This window comes from Nansenia antarctica, assembly GCF_963989245.1.
Source record: "Nansenia antarctica genome assembly, chromosome: 5".
NCBI classification, from domain to species: Eukaryota; Metazoa; Chordata; class Actinopteri; order Argentiniformes; family Microstomatidae; genus Nansenia; species Nansenia antarctica.
The window spans coordinates 63,207,206-63,223,804 of NC_137690.1; the positions used below are offsets into that span (position 1 = coordinate 63,207,206).

Below are 16,599 nucleotides of genomic sequence, written 5' to 3' on the forward strand. Positions count from 1 at the left end.
GCACTGGTGAGTATGTTCACACTACGCAGGTCAGGAACATACTGAAACGTGCCTGAAACGTAGCACATAGTAGTTCCTTATGAACGATATGGCATGTGAACACTATCCATTAATGACATTTCCTGGATTCACTGCGCCAATCTCATCGCTCATAGGAATCCAGTAGTTTACTTCAAGTTATTTCCATATTACCAATGGCCGAAGGGGATCAAATCGTAATCAAATCCAGAATGTCAAACACAAAAAGGAAAACCAAGGCATTCCTCCTTTTCTAAATCTCTCTCCTCTTGTAGCTCTCACTCTCTCCTCCATTGTCCTGCATGTCTCTTAAAGCCGACCCTGTTTTATACTTTGCTACGGCTAGCGTTCTGAAATTCATCTCACGGATGCATCTTGTTTCTCTCAAGACTTGACTGTTTTGACGTTTTTGTTCGATTAAATTATAAACAAGCAGCGGCTCTGGCTGGCGACGTGGAGCCACTAATTGCCCTAATTGTTAACAGTTGTCTGGGGCTGGAGCGGGCTGCAGTGGGCTGGAGCAGGCTGGCCCTGTGAGGAGCCCTGTGATTACAGGTCTAAAGACTTCCTTTGTGTGTTTATGCACCAGATAGGCTTCAAAGAGCCTGATTAGATAAATGACAGATTTGGGAGAGGGTTTGTGCCAGGGAGAGAAGGGATGGGACAGCCAGGTCAGGAGATGGTTTAGCAGAGGCGGAACTGTGCGTTTTAGGATGCCATGTTCTTCACCCCCTCATTGTTCACAGACTCGAAGTCAGCTGGGGGAATTGTTTCTCTCTTTCCTTCTCAAGCTCTTTTTTTTCTCACTCAGGCAATAAAGCTCTTTTTTCTGTCCCCTAAATAACTGCGATAACTGCGATATTCTGGTCAGAGGTCAGAGGTCAAAATCAATCTGTTTTTTGATTATCAAAAAACGGACAAAAACATTGTGATTGATAGGGTCATTGTCTTTGTCATTAACAATAAGCACACACTGCAGTTCAAAACAGGACGATGTTCAACCGATCTCCCCGTGTGTGCGGCTCTTGACAGACGAGTCAGCGACTTGCAGTGCTCCCCAGACGGCGGGTTCACTTAGGCTTAAGCTTACGGGGGCCGCTGCTCAGGAACAGCCGGTGTTAACACGGTGCAGTAATGGTTCAACACGCTGCATAGCGACCCACTGAAGGAGGGAAGGAGCATGAAATCCTGGGCACCTGGTGGCGGTTTTTCTACACAAGTGTCTGCAGCTGGTGCTCTGTGTCTGCAGCAGCTCAACCAGCTGTGCTTTCCCTCTCTCCCTCTCTCCCTCTCTCTCTCCCTCTCTCCCTCTCTCTCTCTCTCTCTCTCTCTCCCTCTCTCAGTCCTCCTCCTCCTCCTCCTCCTCCTCCTCCTCACACTTTCTCTGTTCTCTTTATCCTCTCTCACCCCCCTCTCTTTCTTTCTTTTTCTCTCTCTCTCTCTCTCTCTCTCTCTCTCTCTCTCTCTCCCTCTTTCTCTCACACACTCACTCTGCTCTGCCCTCCCTCTCTATCACCTACAGTTTGTTTATTGTTTATTTATATCATTTTTACAGTTATCACAATGTCTCTTAGCCCACTATCAGGCTAGCCTTCTATCATTTCTATGATAAACAAACAACCAACATGTCTACTGTCAACAAAATGACCAACTACTGTATGAAAACAACAGCAACCACACGTAACATGTCAGATTAATCTCTTTAAAGGTAGTCTCTGGGATATGACCTCAAAAACAGACTTTCAAAAACAGGAGATGCAACAGACTAGAGAATATGTCGGAGGGTAGTGAAACATATGTGGACGCCCTGGTTAGTTTTCGTTCACTACAACAATGTGTTTGAGGAAAGTGGTTCTGTTTTTTTCACGACGTGCCGGCATATCCCAGAGTCTACCCTTTAAGCCATCGAGTTAGGCTTAGTCCAAGAAAATCCTCTTCTCCTCAAACGCAGCCCTCTCTCCTCCCCTCCCTCTCTGTCCCAGGGAGGTGTGGAGAATTAACAACCGCAGTTCCTGTCTTAATGACTGACACACTGGCATTAACAGGTGGCAAAGGGCAAAGGGCACTGGCTCTTCACCAGAGCAGATCCCACCACTAGCACTCATTAATCAGGACTAAGAGGAGGAGGCAGAGGGAGGCACGGGGGGAGTCATGGCAGTTGACTTAGAGGCATGCTCACTCGAATCAGTTGTGACTGGCATATCCATTGCAGTTTTTTAATTATTATTATTATACACTCTTAAAAAAAGAAAGTTCTGGATTGTTCCAAACAACAAAGGGATTCTTCATTTGTCCCTGTAGTAGAGGCACCCTTTGAAGAACACTTTTGGGTTCCATGTTGAACCCTCAGGGTAGTAAGAGCTGATTCTGAGAAACGGTCGCGTCTCCAGCTTGCGTTAGAAGAATATTCAACACAAACAGAAAGAAAGGAGTGTGAGAGAGAGAAAGAGAGAGAGAGAGAGAGAGAGAGAGAGAGAGAGAGAGAGAGAGAGAGAGAGAGAAAGAGAGAGACGCACAAACTGTTGTGTAGTGACACAATTATTTACAAACCCACTGCCTTATGTAACGGTTCCATTGCTAATGCTTAAGAGCTCGTTGGCTCTCACTTTCTCTGAGTGTGTAATCACTCTAGCCATCAAGCAGAGCTACGGCCAAGTTTAAAGCATGCTTAACCTTAACGATCCCTTGCATAGGGATGCTCACATGCTCCATGCTCACACTGGAACGACTACTATGTACGCATTTCACTCCATTGATGTATTTTCCCATCGGTCAATATTTGAAAGCTCCAGTTGAGTTTGGCTCTTGAGTTGCAAATTAATTAATACAACCTGCCCCACTTATCATTGATGAGAGGAGGTCTAGGCATCCAGGCTAGAGTGGGGAGACCCTTGCTCTAAACAGTTGTCTTATTCCGTAGATCCAGACTCAACTCTACCAATGCCTAATGAGTAACTCAAGCCTCTCATCAAGATAAACACAATAAGGGAAAAATGGCTGATGGATTTTCCCATTATGTAGGCACGTTGATGGCTGCTGTTAATATCTGAAGGCTTCCAGTGTCCCCATACTAATCCCCGGGGTGAATCATTCATCAGAATGTTGCCATACAGTCGGAGTCTGAGGTGACAGAGGCAGACACACACAAGGTAAGGAGGGATAGAGAGACACTAAGCCACAATAGAGAGAGAGAGAAAGAGAGAGATAGATCGAATTGGTGAAGGACAGTATATGGGTGGATGGTAAAGAAAGAGAAGAAGAAAATGTTGAATACGAGATGAGTGGACAGAGAAAAAAGGCTATATTATGGCAAGCGATTTCGCTCAGTAAAGGGTTCTCGAGTAGTTGATTTCATAAATCAAACTCATTCAAGATCAATGAAACAGCTGGAAATAAACTGGGCGTGCAAAAGCAACATTTATAGCCAGGCTAGAGTACTCTATTTTAGCTCCATATAATAAGTCACCATGTCTTTGCTGTTTACAGCAAATTTAACTTTTACTGTGCGAAATATGTGGATATAAAATTATCGGATTCCAGACATCTGAAGGTTCAAGCCTTATTCGTCTTTAATGTCTTATTTTTGTGCCCCTTTGGAATGCACTTTGAATGTGTTTTTATGTACATAAAACCATTACAGTTCTGATCTAATGCTATTTAGAGGTGCACATGAAAGACAGCTTGTCCACTATTAATTTAGTTGGGTCCGTGTAATTAAATGTTTGTTTTCCAGGCGATGTGATGTGGTTGTTTTCGGAGTCTGTTTAATCTCTGGGTGTAGTAGTGGTTCAACCATCTGTATGTTTCTGACTGTTGTTTTGTTGCACATTAGTATTGATGTTTTGCAGCCTGCTTTCTGCCACCACCCTACTGACACCTGTGGTCTCTCTTATGGAATATGTGATTTAGTGAGAGTTGAGGTGACCCTCCCCTTTCCTGTAGAGGCGGAAGGAAGTGAATTGGCCCTTTGTGTTTAAGAATTGTACACAGCAATTCTTTTTTGGCACCACTGCAATATGCATAGCGTATCCACTGCCGTTGTGCCCTTGAGCAAGGCACTTGATTCCCTAATTGCTCCAGGGGCGCCGACTATGGCGGACCCTGTGCCTAGAAAAAAAAAAAAAAACATTCCAACAATTGATTGACAAGTTGATTGCATGGCAAATATAACCTTTTTTTCTTCTTCTCGTATTTCGATAAATTCATAGCAGATGTAATATGCTACTTTCTTGCATTGTAATGTTCAACAGCGTAAGAGACATTTGGTCAACAGTCTTCTCCTATTTTCCGTAAAGAGGATAGCCCCTGCCCAGATAGGGTCAGCTCATGTTATCATCTGTGGAGTATCTGGAGTACAGACCCCATGTGCCAGCCATGTGTTGATATGTTATACTTTACTCTATCTGATGAGGTGATGAGAACTACTGAAGTGTGCCCTGGTTACTTTAGTGCACGCTGCAGCCCTGCAGAGACCGCCACGTGATAGCTAGCTGATTGCTGTGTGTTCAACGGTGTGTACGGTGCTGAGGTATTAGTATGTTTATCAGAGTGTGTATTAATCTGTGGTAGCATGAGGGGGCGGGGGGGCGGGGGGGCGGGGAGCGTGGGGGGGGAGTGTGTGAACGTGCTAGCAGGGGATCACAGGTGTGTTTGTGCACTCCACAGAGAGTGCCCCCCCCCCCTGCCTGCACCCTATGCATCCTGGGTAATATCAGCCCATTGTGCACCTGCGTCCCTCTCACACATCTATACCCCTCTGCCCCCTCCCCTCCTCCCCCCCCCCCCCCCGACCTCTAATGGCCTCCTATCACACTGGCATATGGGCTAATACCCAGCGGTGGATAGGATACCTCCACATAACCTACATACATTGATGATTGGCAATCCCTGTACCAATCTCACTGTGGTACCCTCACACTCTACTATTCATAAGCCATGCAACAAGCACGTTGGCTAAACGTGTCGGATAAAAAACATTTCAACATTTTTAAAAATAGCTGTTATTAGTCAAGACAGTCCCACACACAGAGGCAACGAGTGTGTCACACAGATGGACCAATGGAGGTCTGTCACACAAACACACACACACACACACACACACACACACACACACGCGCGCACACACACACACACACACACGCACACACACACACACACACACACACACACGCGCACACACACACACACACACACACACACACACACACACACACACCACACACACACCACACACACACACACACACACACACACGCACATAAACACGCACACACACACACACACGGAGCATGATGACAGGCAGACGGACCCTCCATGTCTCCGTTACCCTCCAGCTATTATCAGTCTCCAGATAAACAATGATGCCTTTTATTGTGTCCATTTAACTATGGCCATATGAGCTGCGATGCTGTCTGAGGTCTGCTAATGCTGAACAGATCACTTGGAGAAGAACAACCACCCCACCCTGACTATGATGGACACATGGCATATGGTTCTGTAGACTGGGTTGGCAGGATCTGACAGTTTGGTATTGAGGAGTAGTTGTGAAATGGGGGGAGGGAGGGGGGGGGGGGGTGGGGGGGTGGCTTGCAGGCTCCGTACTTTGCTGTTATACGTTATCCTCTTCAGTGTTCCCTCTTATAAAAACTGTCACAGTGTACACTTTTGTGTTGGGGATGGATCAGCTTTACATTTCTTAATCGAGTTGTATCTGATAGCGTTGCTTGAATTATATAAGTGGTGATGTAAAGTGACTTTATTTGTACAGCACATTTCATACAACAGGGGCAATTCAAAGTGCTTTACATACAGCATAAAAAATACAACAAGAGTAGAATAGTAAGAAAATAAAAGTGACAAGAATATATTATATACAGTATATATAAGAAATAAATAGATAAAACATTTAATAAGATAATAGTACGGTGAGACGGTAGTTTCTGCAGAAGAGCCTTGTAAATGCTCCTTTCTTCCAGTCTACTGTCTCATAGCCATCCTTCCAAAGCTGTGAACCCCCATGGTCCTTGGGGGGCTCTGACCGCGTGCCAGTTCGTGCCATGCGACTCAACTCTAATCCAATACCAAATGGATGGGTCTGAAGTACTACTCCAACAGTGCCAACAGTGTCAAATCCCTCCCTTCCTTCATTATTGTTCATGGTGAGGTTCTCCTCCCTAATCACTGCCAGCCCGCCCCAGACCTGGAGGGAGAGGGGTTAAAGCCCGCCAATTGAGCGAATAATGACTTCAATTAGGAGATCCAGGGGCTTAGGCAGAATTAGCGAGCAGAAGACCCGGCAAGCTGCGCCGTGGCCCAGAGCGGCAGAGTGCAGGGCCCTATGGAGGACCGTGGTGGAATGAGCCAAACCCGTGGCTTAGCGGGGGCAGAGCTGCTGAGATATGAGGCCAACGGTGTCAATGCTACAGTGGCTGAAGCGGAGGGAAGTCATAAGTGGAAGGCAATAACTGTCGTGTGTTGATGAAGTGATGATGATGAGCGTCTCTGAGAGAGAGAGAGAGAGAGAGAGAGAGGGAGAGGGGAGAGGGGGAGAGAGAGAGAGGGGAGAGAAGAGAGAGAGACAGAGAGGGGAGAGGGAGAGAGAGAGAGGGAGAGGGGAGAGGGGAGAGAGAGAGAGAGAGAGAAGAGAGAATGAATTATTTGAGAAGACACTGTGTGTTGGTGTGTGTATGTGACAATGTGTTCACTTAAACTGCACATAGGGGGGATCATAAATAGTTTCAAATTGTTATCAGGTGCCCTGGCAGGCAAGTGGAACATGAAATTGCAGAAAGTAAGCTGGCCTCATAAATAAATCTGTGTTTAATGAGCCTGCTGTGCATCCCCCATTGTACCCCACCCGAGAGAGAGAGAGAGAGAGAGAGAGAGAGAGAGAGAGTGAGTGAGAGAGAGAGAGAGACCGCATATAGCTACACCACAGATAAGAGTCACTTTAGTTTGACTGCTTCAAACTTTCTGAAATGTAGAATGCTTATCTAAACCCTTGTTCTCAGTTCTTGTCTCTGAGTGCACCCCAGGTAAGAACCACGTGATGCGTTTGACCACTGTGCCAGGGCCCCAATCATCCTCTGTCACAGCGTGAGCTGGCTGATTTAAGGAAAGTGGCTGACAACGAGGAGAGAAAACTTGACCCCTGACTCCTCTCTCATTAGGAAGTGGTGTGTCTGCCAATCCTCCTTCTGCCCCCCCCCCCCACCTCACACACACATCCCTCCTATCTCTGACTCTTTCTCTCCCTTCTCTACCAACCAGTATACATTTGGACAGAATGTGGCATGTGGCTCTCATCAGGGTGGCTTCATGGCCCTGCCTCCACCTGGGTGGGGGGGTCTCATCAGTGTGGTTTGTCTGAGATGCTCTGGGCCCCCGGGGGAGGTAGTGTGTTGAGCCTGCAGGGTAATGATCCCACTCTAAAAGGCACCCTTAATTGGCTCTGACTGACAAGCGAGGTCTACTGTCAATGTTGTAATGTTGAAGCAGAGAGACTGCTACAGAAAGGACGGCAGTTGAATGCGTACACAGTGGAGGGCTGTGAGAGAGAGAAGGATGAGTTGTGAGAGCAGCTGGTGAAAGTGGGAACAAATCGACAACCAATCAAAATGTTTTATTCAGAAAAATTTAAATAAATGTCGACGCTGTTGAAAATCAATGACACACTATTGCAATGCAATGGATTTGATTAGTAATCCCCACTACTTTACACTAACTAGGTAGTAGTGGGGATTACTCACCGAATCCATTGCATTGCAATATTTTGGCTTGACTAGCGAGTGTGTCATTGATTTTCAACAACGTTGACATTTATTTAACATTTTTCAGGATAAAAGTCAGAACATTTTGGTCGGTTGACAACTTGTCCCGTATTTACCAGCTGCTGTGACGTATAGTCTTTTAGTTTGGACTACAGTCCAAAGAGAAACAGACCAAATCAAAGACTTTACGGTTGAGAGAGACATTTTTACTTCATTTCTTTTAAATGTAGGATTGGAAATGGTGGTAGGAGTCGAGATGTGTTTTAGAGTGCTGTTTTAAAGGAAGAGACTAAAACACAAAACATGCTTCACCAATAACCAAGCCCAGTTATTTAGCTGTAGTCGTTATTTAGTTTGTGTTGAACTGATTTGAACCAGTTTATTGGACAACTTCAACAACATAAATTACCAAGGCAAATCCTTTCATTTTGTTTTTCATTTTCCTATTAGCCCTGAAGCTGATTTTAGAGCTGTTACTGTTCGTCACAGTTGGTAATAAGACACACATACAGTACTGTAGTTATTCAACACCTGGAAAGCTGTTCCATTTGACAGGTTTTATTACGATTGTCAACATTGCAGGAACTCATATCATCTGAACAATTGCTTTATGAAATATGTTTATTTATTCTATTTTCTGTCATACAGTCTGTTTTGGAAACAGTAAGCAGATGAGTCTTCACAGAGTACACCTTTAAAGACAGACGCTCAGTAACAACTTCGTTTGGCAGTGTTGTTTTCCCTCCCACACATAGCTATACATGTTCACTGATATCAAATAGAAAAAAAACAACCGTTTAAGGACAACAACAATGATATTGACAATAAACTTTGATTACGATAACAATAAATATGGTTTTGACTTAAGTGCTGATATGAGGGTCAAATGGAATGTATTTGGCGCAATTGATGAAGTGTCCGAGTTACACACACACACACACACACACTCACACGCACAAACAGACACACACACACACACACACACACACACACACACACACACACACACACGTAAATCCCCAGCATCATGAGAAGGTACCTAGTCCTAGGACAACCATTAAAAAACCCTGGTCACATACAGCATGTATGTCAGGAGGCGGTTATTACAATGATATGACAATGGTCTACGAGCAGCCTGTCAGTCACTGTCTGTCACTCTTACCAAGAGTGCTCCCTTGTGCTCTCACTGTGAGGTACTCTGTTGTCTTGTCAGTATCCACGCCTGCCTCCGTAGTGCCTCTGGTCTGTCACAACCCCTGTCTGGACCTCCCTCATGGACTCTCTTCTACCCAACCACGGGGCAAGCCTGTGTCTGGCATCCTGCTGTAGTCTTCTGCACCAGACCCATCCTAGCTTCGTCCCTCTCTCTCTCCCACACGGTCCTTGTCTTGTCCCCCGGTGTTGGGTGAGGTTGGGTTATCTCTGATGCTCTCCAGAGTCAGGGGGACTGTTGGGGGGACTGTAAGGGGGGATGGAGGTGGGCTGGAGGAGGGCTGAGGCTTTGCTGTTCTCCTTGACTTCTTCTTGTCCCAATGTTGCCACAGCCCCCCCTCCTTCTCCTCCACCTCCTCCTCCTCCCTCTGTTCTGTACACCTCCTCAGAGCTCCGTCCATCCTCGCTGGACTCAGCATCCTCTGAGCCTGACAGCAGCTCCTCATCCTGGTACTCAGCCACGTCCACCCCTCCCGCCCCCTCACCCGCTCCCTCCCCCTCCCCCAGCTCTCTCATCTGACTGTGGTGCTTGACGTGGTAGCGCTGGTTCTGAAAGAACTTGATGATGGTGTGTTTGGGCAGGTCCAGCTGGGCAGACAAGGTGTGGATGGCCTCCTGGTCCGGGTACAGCCCCACGTCCCCAATGAAGCTCTGCAGGATGCCCAACGCCTCTAGGGAGATCCTGGTTCGGGAGCGTGGCTTCTTGGCCCCGCCTCCACTTCCACCCCCACTACCATCCCCCTCGCCCTGCGTCTCATCCTCCTGGCCCCTCGGATCAGGCTTGGGAGTGGGCACCGGCTCCTCACGCATGGGGGATAGGTCCTTCATGGGTGGTAAGGGCTGTCTGTGCAGTGCCTATTGAGAAAAAGCAGGTGTCATTGAATCACTCAAGTTGAGAAAAATGTATGAGTCCATATTCAAAGTCTAAATATGATTAAAATATCAGCAGAAAATATTAAAACCTTTAACGCTGGCAAATGACTGCTCTTTGCAGTTCTCATAATGCTCATTTGAAAACCGAGACACAGATCCAGTGCAAGAAGTAAGTTTGTAGCAGAACGCTCAGTGACCAGGTCCCAGGCCCTTCACACTACCAGGCCCATCATACCCTATTAGACAGGGTGGGGTTCATGAACGCCCAAACATTGGAATGCAGAGCCATAAATCTGTGGTACATCAAAATTAAAGGATCTAAATAAAGATAATAGTAATTTTTTTGTCCCCTTCAATAATAACAGGGTATGTTTCAAATAATATTGAGGTTAGGCCAGACTTTGGAGTATTTCTAAATGCTCTTTAGAGAGTTGGTGGGGAAAGCCTTTACAGGAAGTGTGTGGGCTTGTCATTTATGCCTCTTTCTCTATTTTCAACGTCTTAAAGGAGACAAATATGACTGCATAAACAAGGAGCTGTATACAGTGCCTTCGGAAAGTACTCAGACCCCTTCACTTTTTCCACATTTTGTTGTGTTATAGACTAACTAAATTAATTTAAAAGAATTTGCCATCAATCCACACACCCCAGAATGACAATTAAGATATTATTTCCAAAATTACATGAACTATTATCCTTGCATTAAAATGGACTCAACTTATTGTGTGATTTGTTGAGTTTTGCATTTTAGCTAATTTTAAATGTCATAACAAAGGGTCTGAATACTTGAAGTATTTCTCATTTTTAATACATTTACTCATTTCAAAAAACATGTTTTCACTTTGTCATTCTGGGGTATTGTGTGTGGATTGATGGCAAATTCTTTTTAATTGAATCCATTTTTAACACAACCAAATGTGGAAAAAGTGAAACGGTCTGGATACTTTCCGAAGACACGCAGAGAGACAGATAGAGGGATAAATAGAAAAGCTCTGTTTGCACCACATTAAGGGTTTCTGTCACTCTTACTCTCACTCTCACCCTCTCGCCCCCACACAGAGAGAGAGAGAGAGAGACGGCTCTCTGTCACACACACACACACACACACACACACACACACACACACACACACACACACACACACACACACATACACATACACATACACATACACACACACACACACACACACACACACACACACACACACACACATGTGAAATGGTGCTTTACATAAATAAATGACTGCTTGGTTTTCTACCCCAAAAATAAACTTGTTGGGCAACACGACTCTTGAAATACTTTAACAACAAACCAATTAGGGCCATTCACTGTACAATGGTGGTCCCAACTTCCCGACTGCGATCACAGTCTAATGCAATCCAAATGACTAAATATCTTTCAAGTCTTAATAGTTTCTCTTTGTAATTACTAATGCAAAGCTCTGCGATGACTCTCATGACAAGTCAGCTGTGAGGAGAGGATGAAAGAATGTTGAATTATGCAGCTGCCCTGGTTAGGGAGGATCCTCATGGGTCCAAACAGACCCTGAGAGGGTCGGCGGAGGTGCTGCTGTTGTCCTCAGAGACCCTCAGTAACACACTGATTAATATGTAATGATCATAAACCAGCTTTCTGCATGAATTCACCTTCACTGTAGATCAGAGACATGCTTGTTAATGTGTCGTTATGCCTTTGTTTGTGTGTGTGTGTGTGTGTGTGTGTGTGTGTGTGTGCGTGCGTGCGTGTGTGCATGTGTGCGTGTGCATGTGTGCATGTGTGTGTGCACACGTGTTTGTGTGTGTTTTAGTGTGTACGTGTCAAATCAAATCAAGTAAAATGTTAGTTGTCACATACATTGCATACTGCCGTAATTGACATCGCTCCTTGCTCAATAACAACAATCTGGAATGCAGTCCCAAGACCCTTACTGCACATCCATGTGCATTGTTACTGTATGTGCTGTATGTGTGTGTGTGTGTGTGTGTGTGTGTGTGTGTGTGTGTGTCACAGCTGGGACCCATGTGTGGTGTGTGGTTGAGCCCCAGGCTATGGGGTGTAGAGCACAGACATGGGTGGGGGTCCGGGGCGGGGAGTTGAGCAAAGTCTTCAAACTGACAGTGAAGCATCTGCAAACACCCCCCCAGTGTAGAGAGAGACAGAGATACCACCCAGACAAGGAGCTGGCAGTGCCTATTGCATGAGACAATCTATGCCCCCCCCCCATCTCTATATCCAACTCCTTTACTTTGTCATGTAAAGTGTTGTAATGTTTTGCACCACATTATTATAATTTTTTTGTTCTCACTTTTTTTAAATTAACTCTCTCTTAATAATATGTGACAGCAGCTGATGAAACCAGGAACAAGTCGCCAACTTTTATTCTGAAGGTTGTAAATATATTTCAGCGTCATTGAAAATCAATGACACACTCGCTAGTCAAGCTAAAACATTGCAATGCAATGGATTCGGTGAGAATCTTGAATTTTGATTGGTTGAATTTTGATTGGTTGGTTGGCGACTTGTTCCCGGTTTCACCAGCTGCTGCCACATATTCCTTTCCCTAATTCCCTGACACTCCCTCACACCTCCCTTACTCCCTATAGGTCTCTGACGTGGTAGGAGAGCAGCAGAGGAGTGTTTATGGTGTGACCGCAGCTTCCTTATTTCCAACGATGCTTGCTTAATTGAGAGGTGGCCGTCTGGTCTCGGCCCCTCTCAGGTAAAAAAAGAAAAAGAAAGACAAGAGACACCCCTCTCAGTTAAAAAAGACAGCTGCTGTGAGTCTGACCTGTGGCTCTGGTGGCATATGCAGTATGGTGTGGAGCCTCTCACTGTGGTGGTGCCTGGACTCTTCCTCGTAGACCAGGTCCCGCTCCGCCTGGCACAGCACCAGGAACCGCCGGATGTTGCACAGGTTCTCCCACAGAGTACGGTTCTCCGGGCTCGGGTTCTCCTTCCAGCGCAGCAGCTCACACAGCCAGCCCTGAGGGACGAGAGAGAGAGAGAGAGAGAGATTTGTGAGCTGTTGTGACAGTAAAAAAGACGTCCAATGGAACACAACCACCGTAAAGACTGTAAATATGTATCTGCACGGTTTGCACCATGCTGACCTCTGTACATCATGTTTATACAGTTCTTCTTTATTTATATTGATATTTTTTCAACTGCAATGTCCACACATTTCCATTTTTAAGTTATCTTTATTTACCTGTATACTATACATATACACAGATCTTTATTCTAGTCGTACATTACATTATTTCTTGTTTGTTTTTTATCTTCACACTTGCTTTGGCAATGTAAACGGATGTGTCCCATGCCCTTTAAATTTTAAATAAAACATTTGAGAGGGAGAGAGAGAGAGACAGACAGACAGGGGTGGGGGGGATCAGTGACTTCTCAAAGTTAGTAACAAGTCATTGCAGAGGGTTTGAGAAATAGGGCATAGAGAGAGAGAGAGAGAGAGAGAGAGAGAGAGAGAGAGAGAGAGAGAGAGAGAGAGAGAGAGGGAGAGAGAGAGAGAGCGACACACAGAGAGATGGAGAGAGAGGGGGGGGGACAGAGAGAGCAGAGGAGGACAACTTAGAGACAAGTTCCAGATGAAAATGCTGTGAGGCTGAGTGGGAGAGGCAGAGGAAAGATTTGATTATCTCCGCTAGACTGGCCCAGGCTCTGACACCAGCTGTTGTTTGTGCACAGCTTCTTCCAGCACACAGTGTTAATAACCTGATCAGTGTTCCCTCTCTCCCTCTCTCCAGGGAGGGGCATGGCCAGATGCAGCAGATGGGGTCACTGAGCCATGACCCCTCGCTGAGATCCAGACCTGCGAGACCATGCCCCAATCCAGCAGTGGCGTGCACACACATACACACACACACACACACACACACACACACAGGCGCGCATACACACACACACACACACACACACACACACAGCACGCATACACACACACACACACACACCCACCCTTCCCTTCTGAAAATGCTAGGGTTATTCTGCTACTTTATATTTGATACGGAAACATGGACTGTCAAAACTAAAACCACCAAACAACATCATCCGTCTGTCTCTCTTCTTCCATTACTTAGGGTTCCCTTCCATCCCTTCATCATGCCTTACGACAATGCTCCGCTAACAACATAACATAACAATAGCAACAACCCAGATGATCATCTTTCACAAGTCTACTGTGCATACCACTCTCTGAGACAGTGAAAAACCCAGAAAAAAACCCCCCAGACAAATCCAACGACCTCTCTCCTCTACTAACCCTGAAAAGAGGACAGACTCCGACTGGGGTTTTTACACACATCACAACATTTTCTCAACCCCACCCCACCTCTCCTAGATGAGTATCTCCTCAGCCTCTCCCAGTGTGAGTGCCGCGAAACCCATGTCCTGTGCCTCAACATAAACAGAGGAGAAGAAGGGCTGGGGGATGGAAGACATTTACAGTCTCTCTTTGATGAGGACTCCCACCAGCCTAACAACACTGCTGCTCTGCTGTCTGAGCGTGCCAGACGGCTCCTTTTATCTCCGCCCAGCCCCAGTCCCCGGTCCCGGACGCCCGCATTGTTTATCTGCTAGCAGAGACATGAGGGTACTGTGTGCTGCTGCGCCGACAATCAGATACCACAGCCTATCATACCAACCGACCCGCTAATCGCTCCGTTATTTTCATACATACATGCATGTGTCTGTGCGTGTGTGTGTGTGTGTGTGTGTGTGTGTGTGTGTGCGCGTGTGTGTGTGTGTGTGCGTGTGTGTGTGTGTGTGTGCGTGTATGCGTGTGTGTGTGTGTGTGTGTGTGTATTTGTGTGCAGTCAGATAGTATAATAGTATAATAGTCAAAATGAATCTCCTTGGTACTTGGTACAGTCACCAGATAACCAGATCACAGTGGGTAGAGTAGGATGTAGGGTTCTTGTAGGGTTGGTACACTGACCTGGCTCTTGTTGGCAGTAGGATGTAGGGTTCTAAGGGTTGGTACACTGACCTGGCTCTTGTTGGCGGCCACCTTGGCGAACAGGGCCTGGGACACCTTGGCTCTCTTCATCTCCTGCTGGATCTCATCGTAGATGGCGGAGGTGATGTTGACCAGAGACTCCAGCTTCAGGGGCAGCTCAACGCAGGGCAGGGGGGGCTTGATCATCTGCAAGGAGAGGGGCGGAAGAGGAGGAGAGGGGAGGACAGGGTCAGAGGATGGGGGGTTGAGGGGGTGGGGGAGGGAGGGGGACAGTGCTTATGGGAGACAGTGTTTAGGGAGCAGGACTGACAGGGTGTTTAGCCAATACTGAATCATCCCTTGTTGACAAGGTCCCTACAGAGAGCGTCTGTGTTTGTTTATGTGTGTTGGTGACGGTGTATCTGCGTGTGGTCAATGCGAGTGATGTATGCCTGTGTTTCTGTGTGTCTGCGTGGTGTTCCTGAGTTGACCTGAACACGTGTGCCTGAGCGAGTGTACCTGTGTGATTCGCTGGCCAGAGGAGCTGCAGTTCTGATTGGGGGGCTGGGCTAAGTTGGGGTTCATGCTGCGTTCACGCTCCTCCAGGTAAATGCGGTCGCGTTCGCTCTCGGGGAGGTTCAGGAAGTTCTGCATGGCCTTCAGGTTCACCAGGAGAGACTGGGAGGAAGAGCGAGGGTCCTCCTCTTTACGAAGGATCTCGGACAGCAGGCCCTGAGACACACACGTACAACCCAACGTCAGAGCAAGGAAGAGGGGGGGGTCTACAAGGCCTGTTTAATACTCCAGTATCATAGGAGCAGTGACGTGGAGGACGGGACAGCAAACGGAGAGTGGATATCGTATTTTAACGTATTTTATTGTAACCGAAAAAAGCCATCATTTGGAGACTTGATGACTCTCGCTTCTCTTTAAGTTAAATAGTATCAGTAGGATTTTCAATGATGGTGCTATTTCCACTGGTGCTTACTGGGCCTACTATTTAGGTCATGTAGAATTATTAATTATATTATAGTATTTTCTGATACTTCAGAATTCAACATAATTAGTGGGACCTTCTACCAAACGGGTTACGAGGTAATTTCTGTTCCATTAAATGAAGTTTATGAAGGAAAAAACCTACACTTACTGGAATTACTCAAAATATACAGACAAATATTCATTCCATTTGCCGCAGAGGCCAAGAATCGACACGTTTCGGCGTTTGCCTTCCTCAGTCCTTTTTTGCACAAACGCAGAAGGAGGTGAACACAGAAACTCGTCTGTTCTTGATCTCTGCTGCAGATGCATTCAATATTTGAAATAATGAGTATGAGTATTTTATTTTAACCCTGCCCCCAAAGAGGTTGTTTGTATCGAGTTCAGCACAGCATCCCCAAACTTCAACAGGGAATTGGTAGAAAAAGTACAACCACAATATCTTTATATGACTCTATAAGGCTTTGTCAAAAGTCAGTGTCAGCGCCATGGGATTATATTCAGCTTTCATTAACCTCAGGGGCTACATTTTGATCTTGCACACATTGTGATTAGTTAAATGCCCTGCCTGTTCAAAAGCAATAGTAGTAAACAGTTGTCTGACCTGTGTGCGGTTGAAGGCCACCCTGGCGAACACAGCCTGGGAGACGCTGGCCCTCTTCAACTCATCACGGACCTGCTGGTAGATGTCCGGGGATACCTCCACAGCCGAGGGGTTGAGGCCGGGGTCGGAGGGCCCGCCGAGGGCCTTCAACGACCGAGGGATGGGAGGGTGGTTGA

The 16,599-nt window shown here is 46.3% G+C and overlaps 1 protein-coding gene across 1 annotated transcript in view; it reads right to left on the reverse strand.

The window, feature by feature from the left end:
- Positions 1–9,203: 9,203 nt before the first annotated feature.
- The window catches only part of satb2 (SATB homeobox 2), a gene marked incomplete at its 3' end in the record, with an annotated part of 21,162 nt that continues 13,766 nt past the window's right edge, over positions 9,204–16,599 (reverse strand). The window contains exons 8-12 of the mRNA XM_080531824.1: positions 16,424–16,599; positions 15,343–15,555; positions 14,875–15,030; positions 12,664–12,858; positions 9,204–9,854 (exon numbers count right to left, since the gene is read on the reverse strand). The exon at positions 16,424–16,599 is cut by the window's right edge and continues 405 nt beyond it. Coding sequence (XP_080387950.1) covers positions 9,204–9,854; positions 12,664–12,858; positions 14,875–15,030; positions 15,343–15,555; positions 16,424–16,599 — 1,391 coding nt within the window. The remainder of the gene's footprint in view (positions 9,855–12,663; positions 12,859–14,874; positions 15,031–15,342; positions 15,556–16,423) is intronic.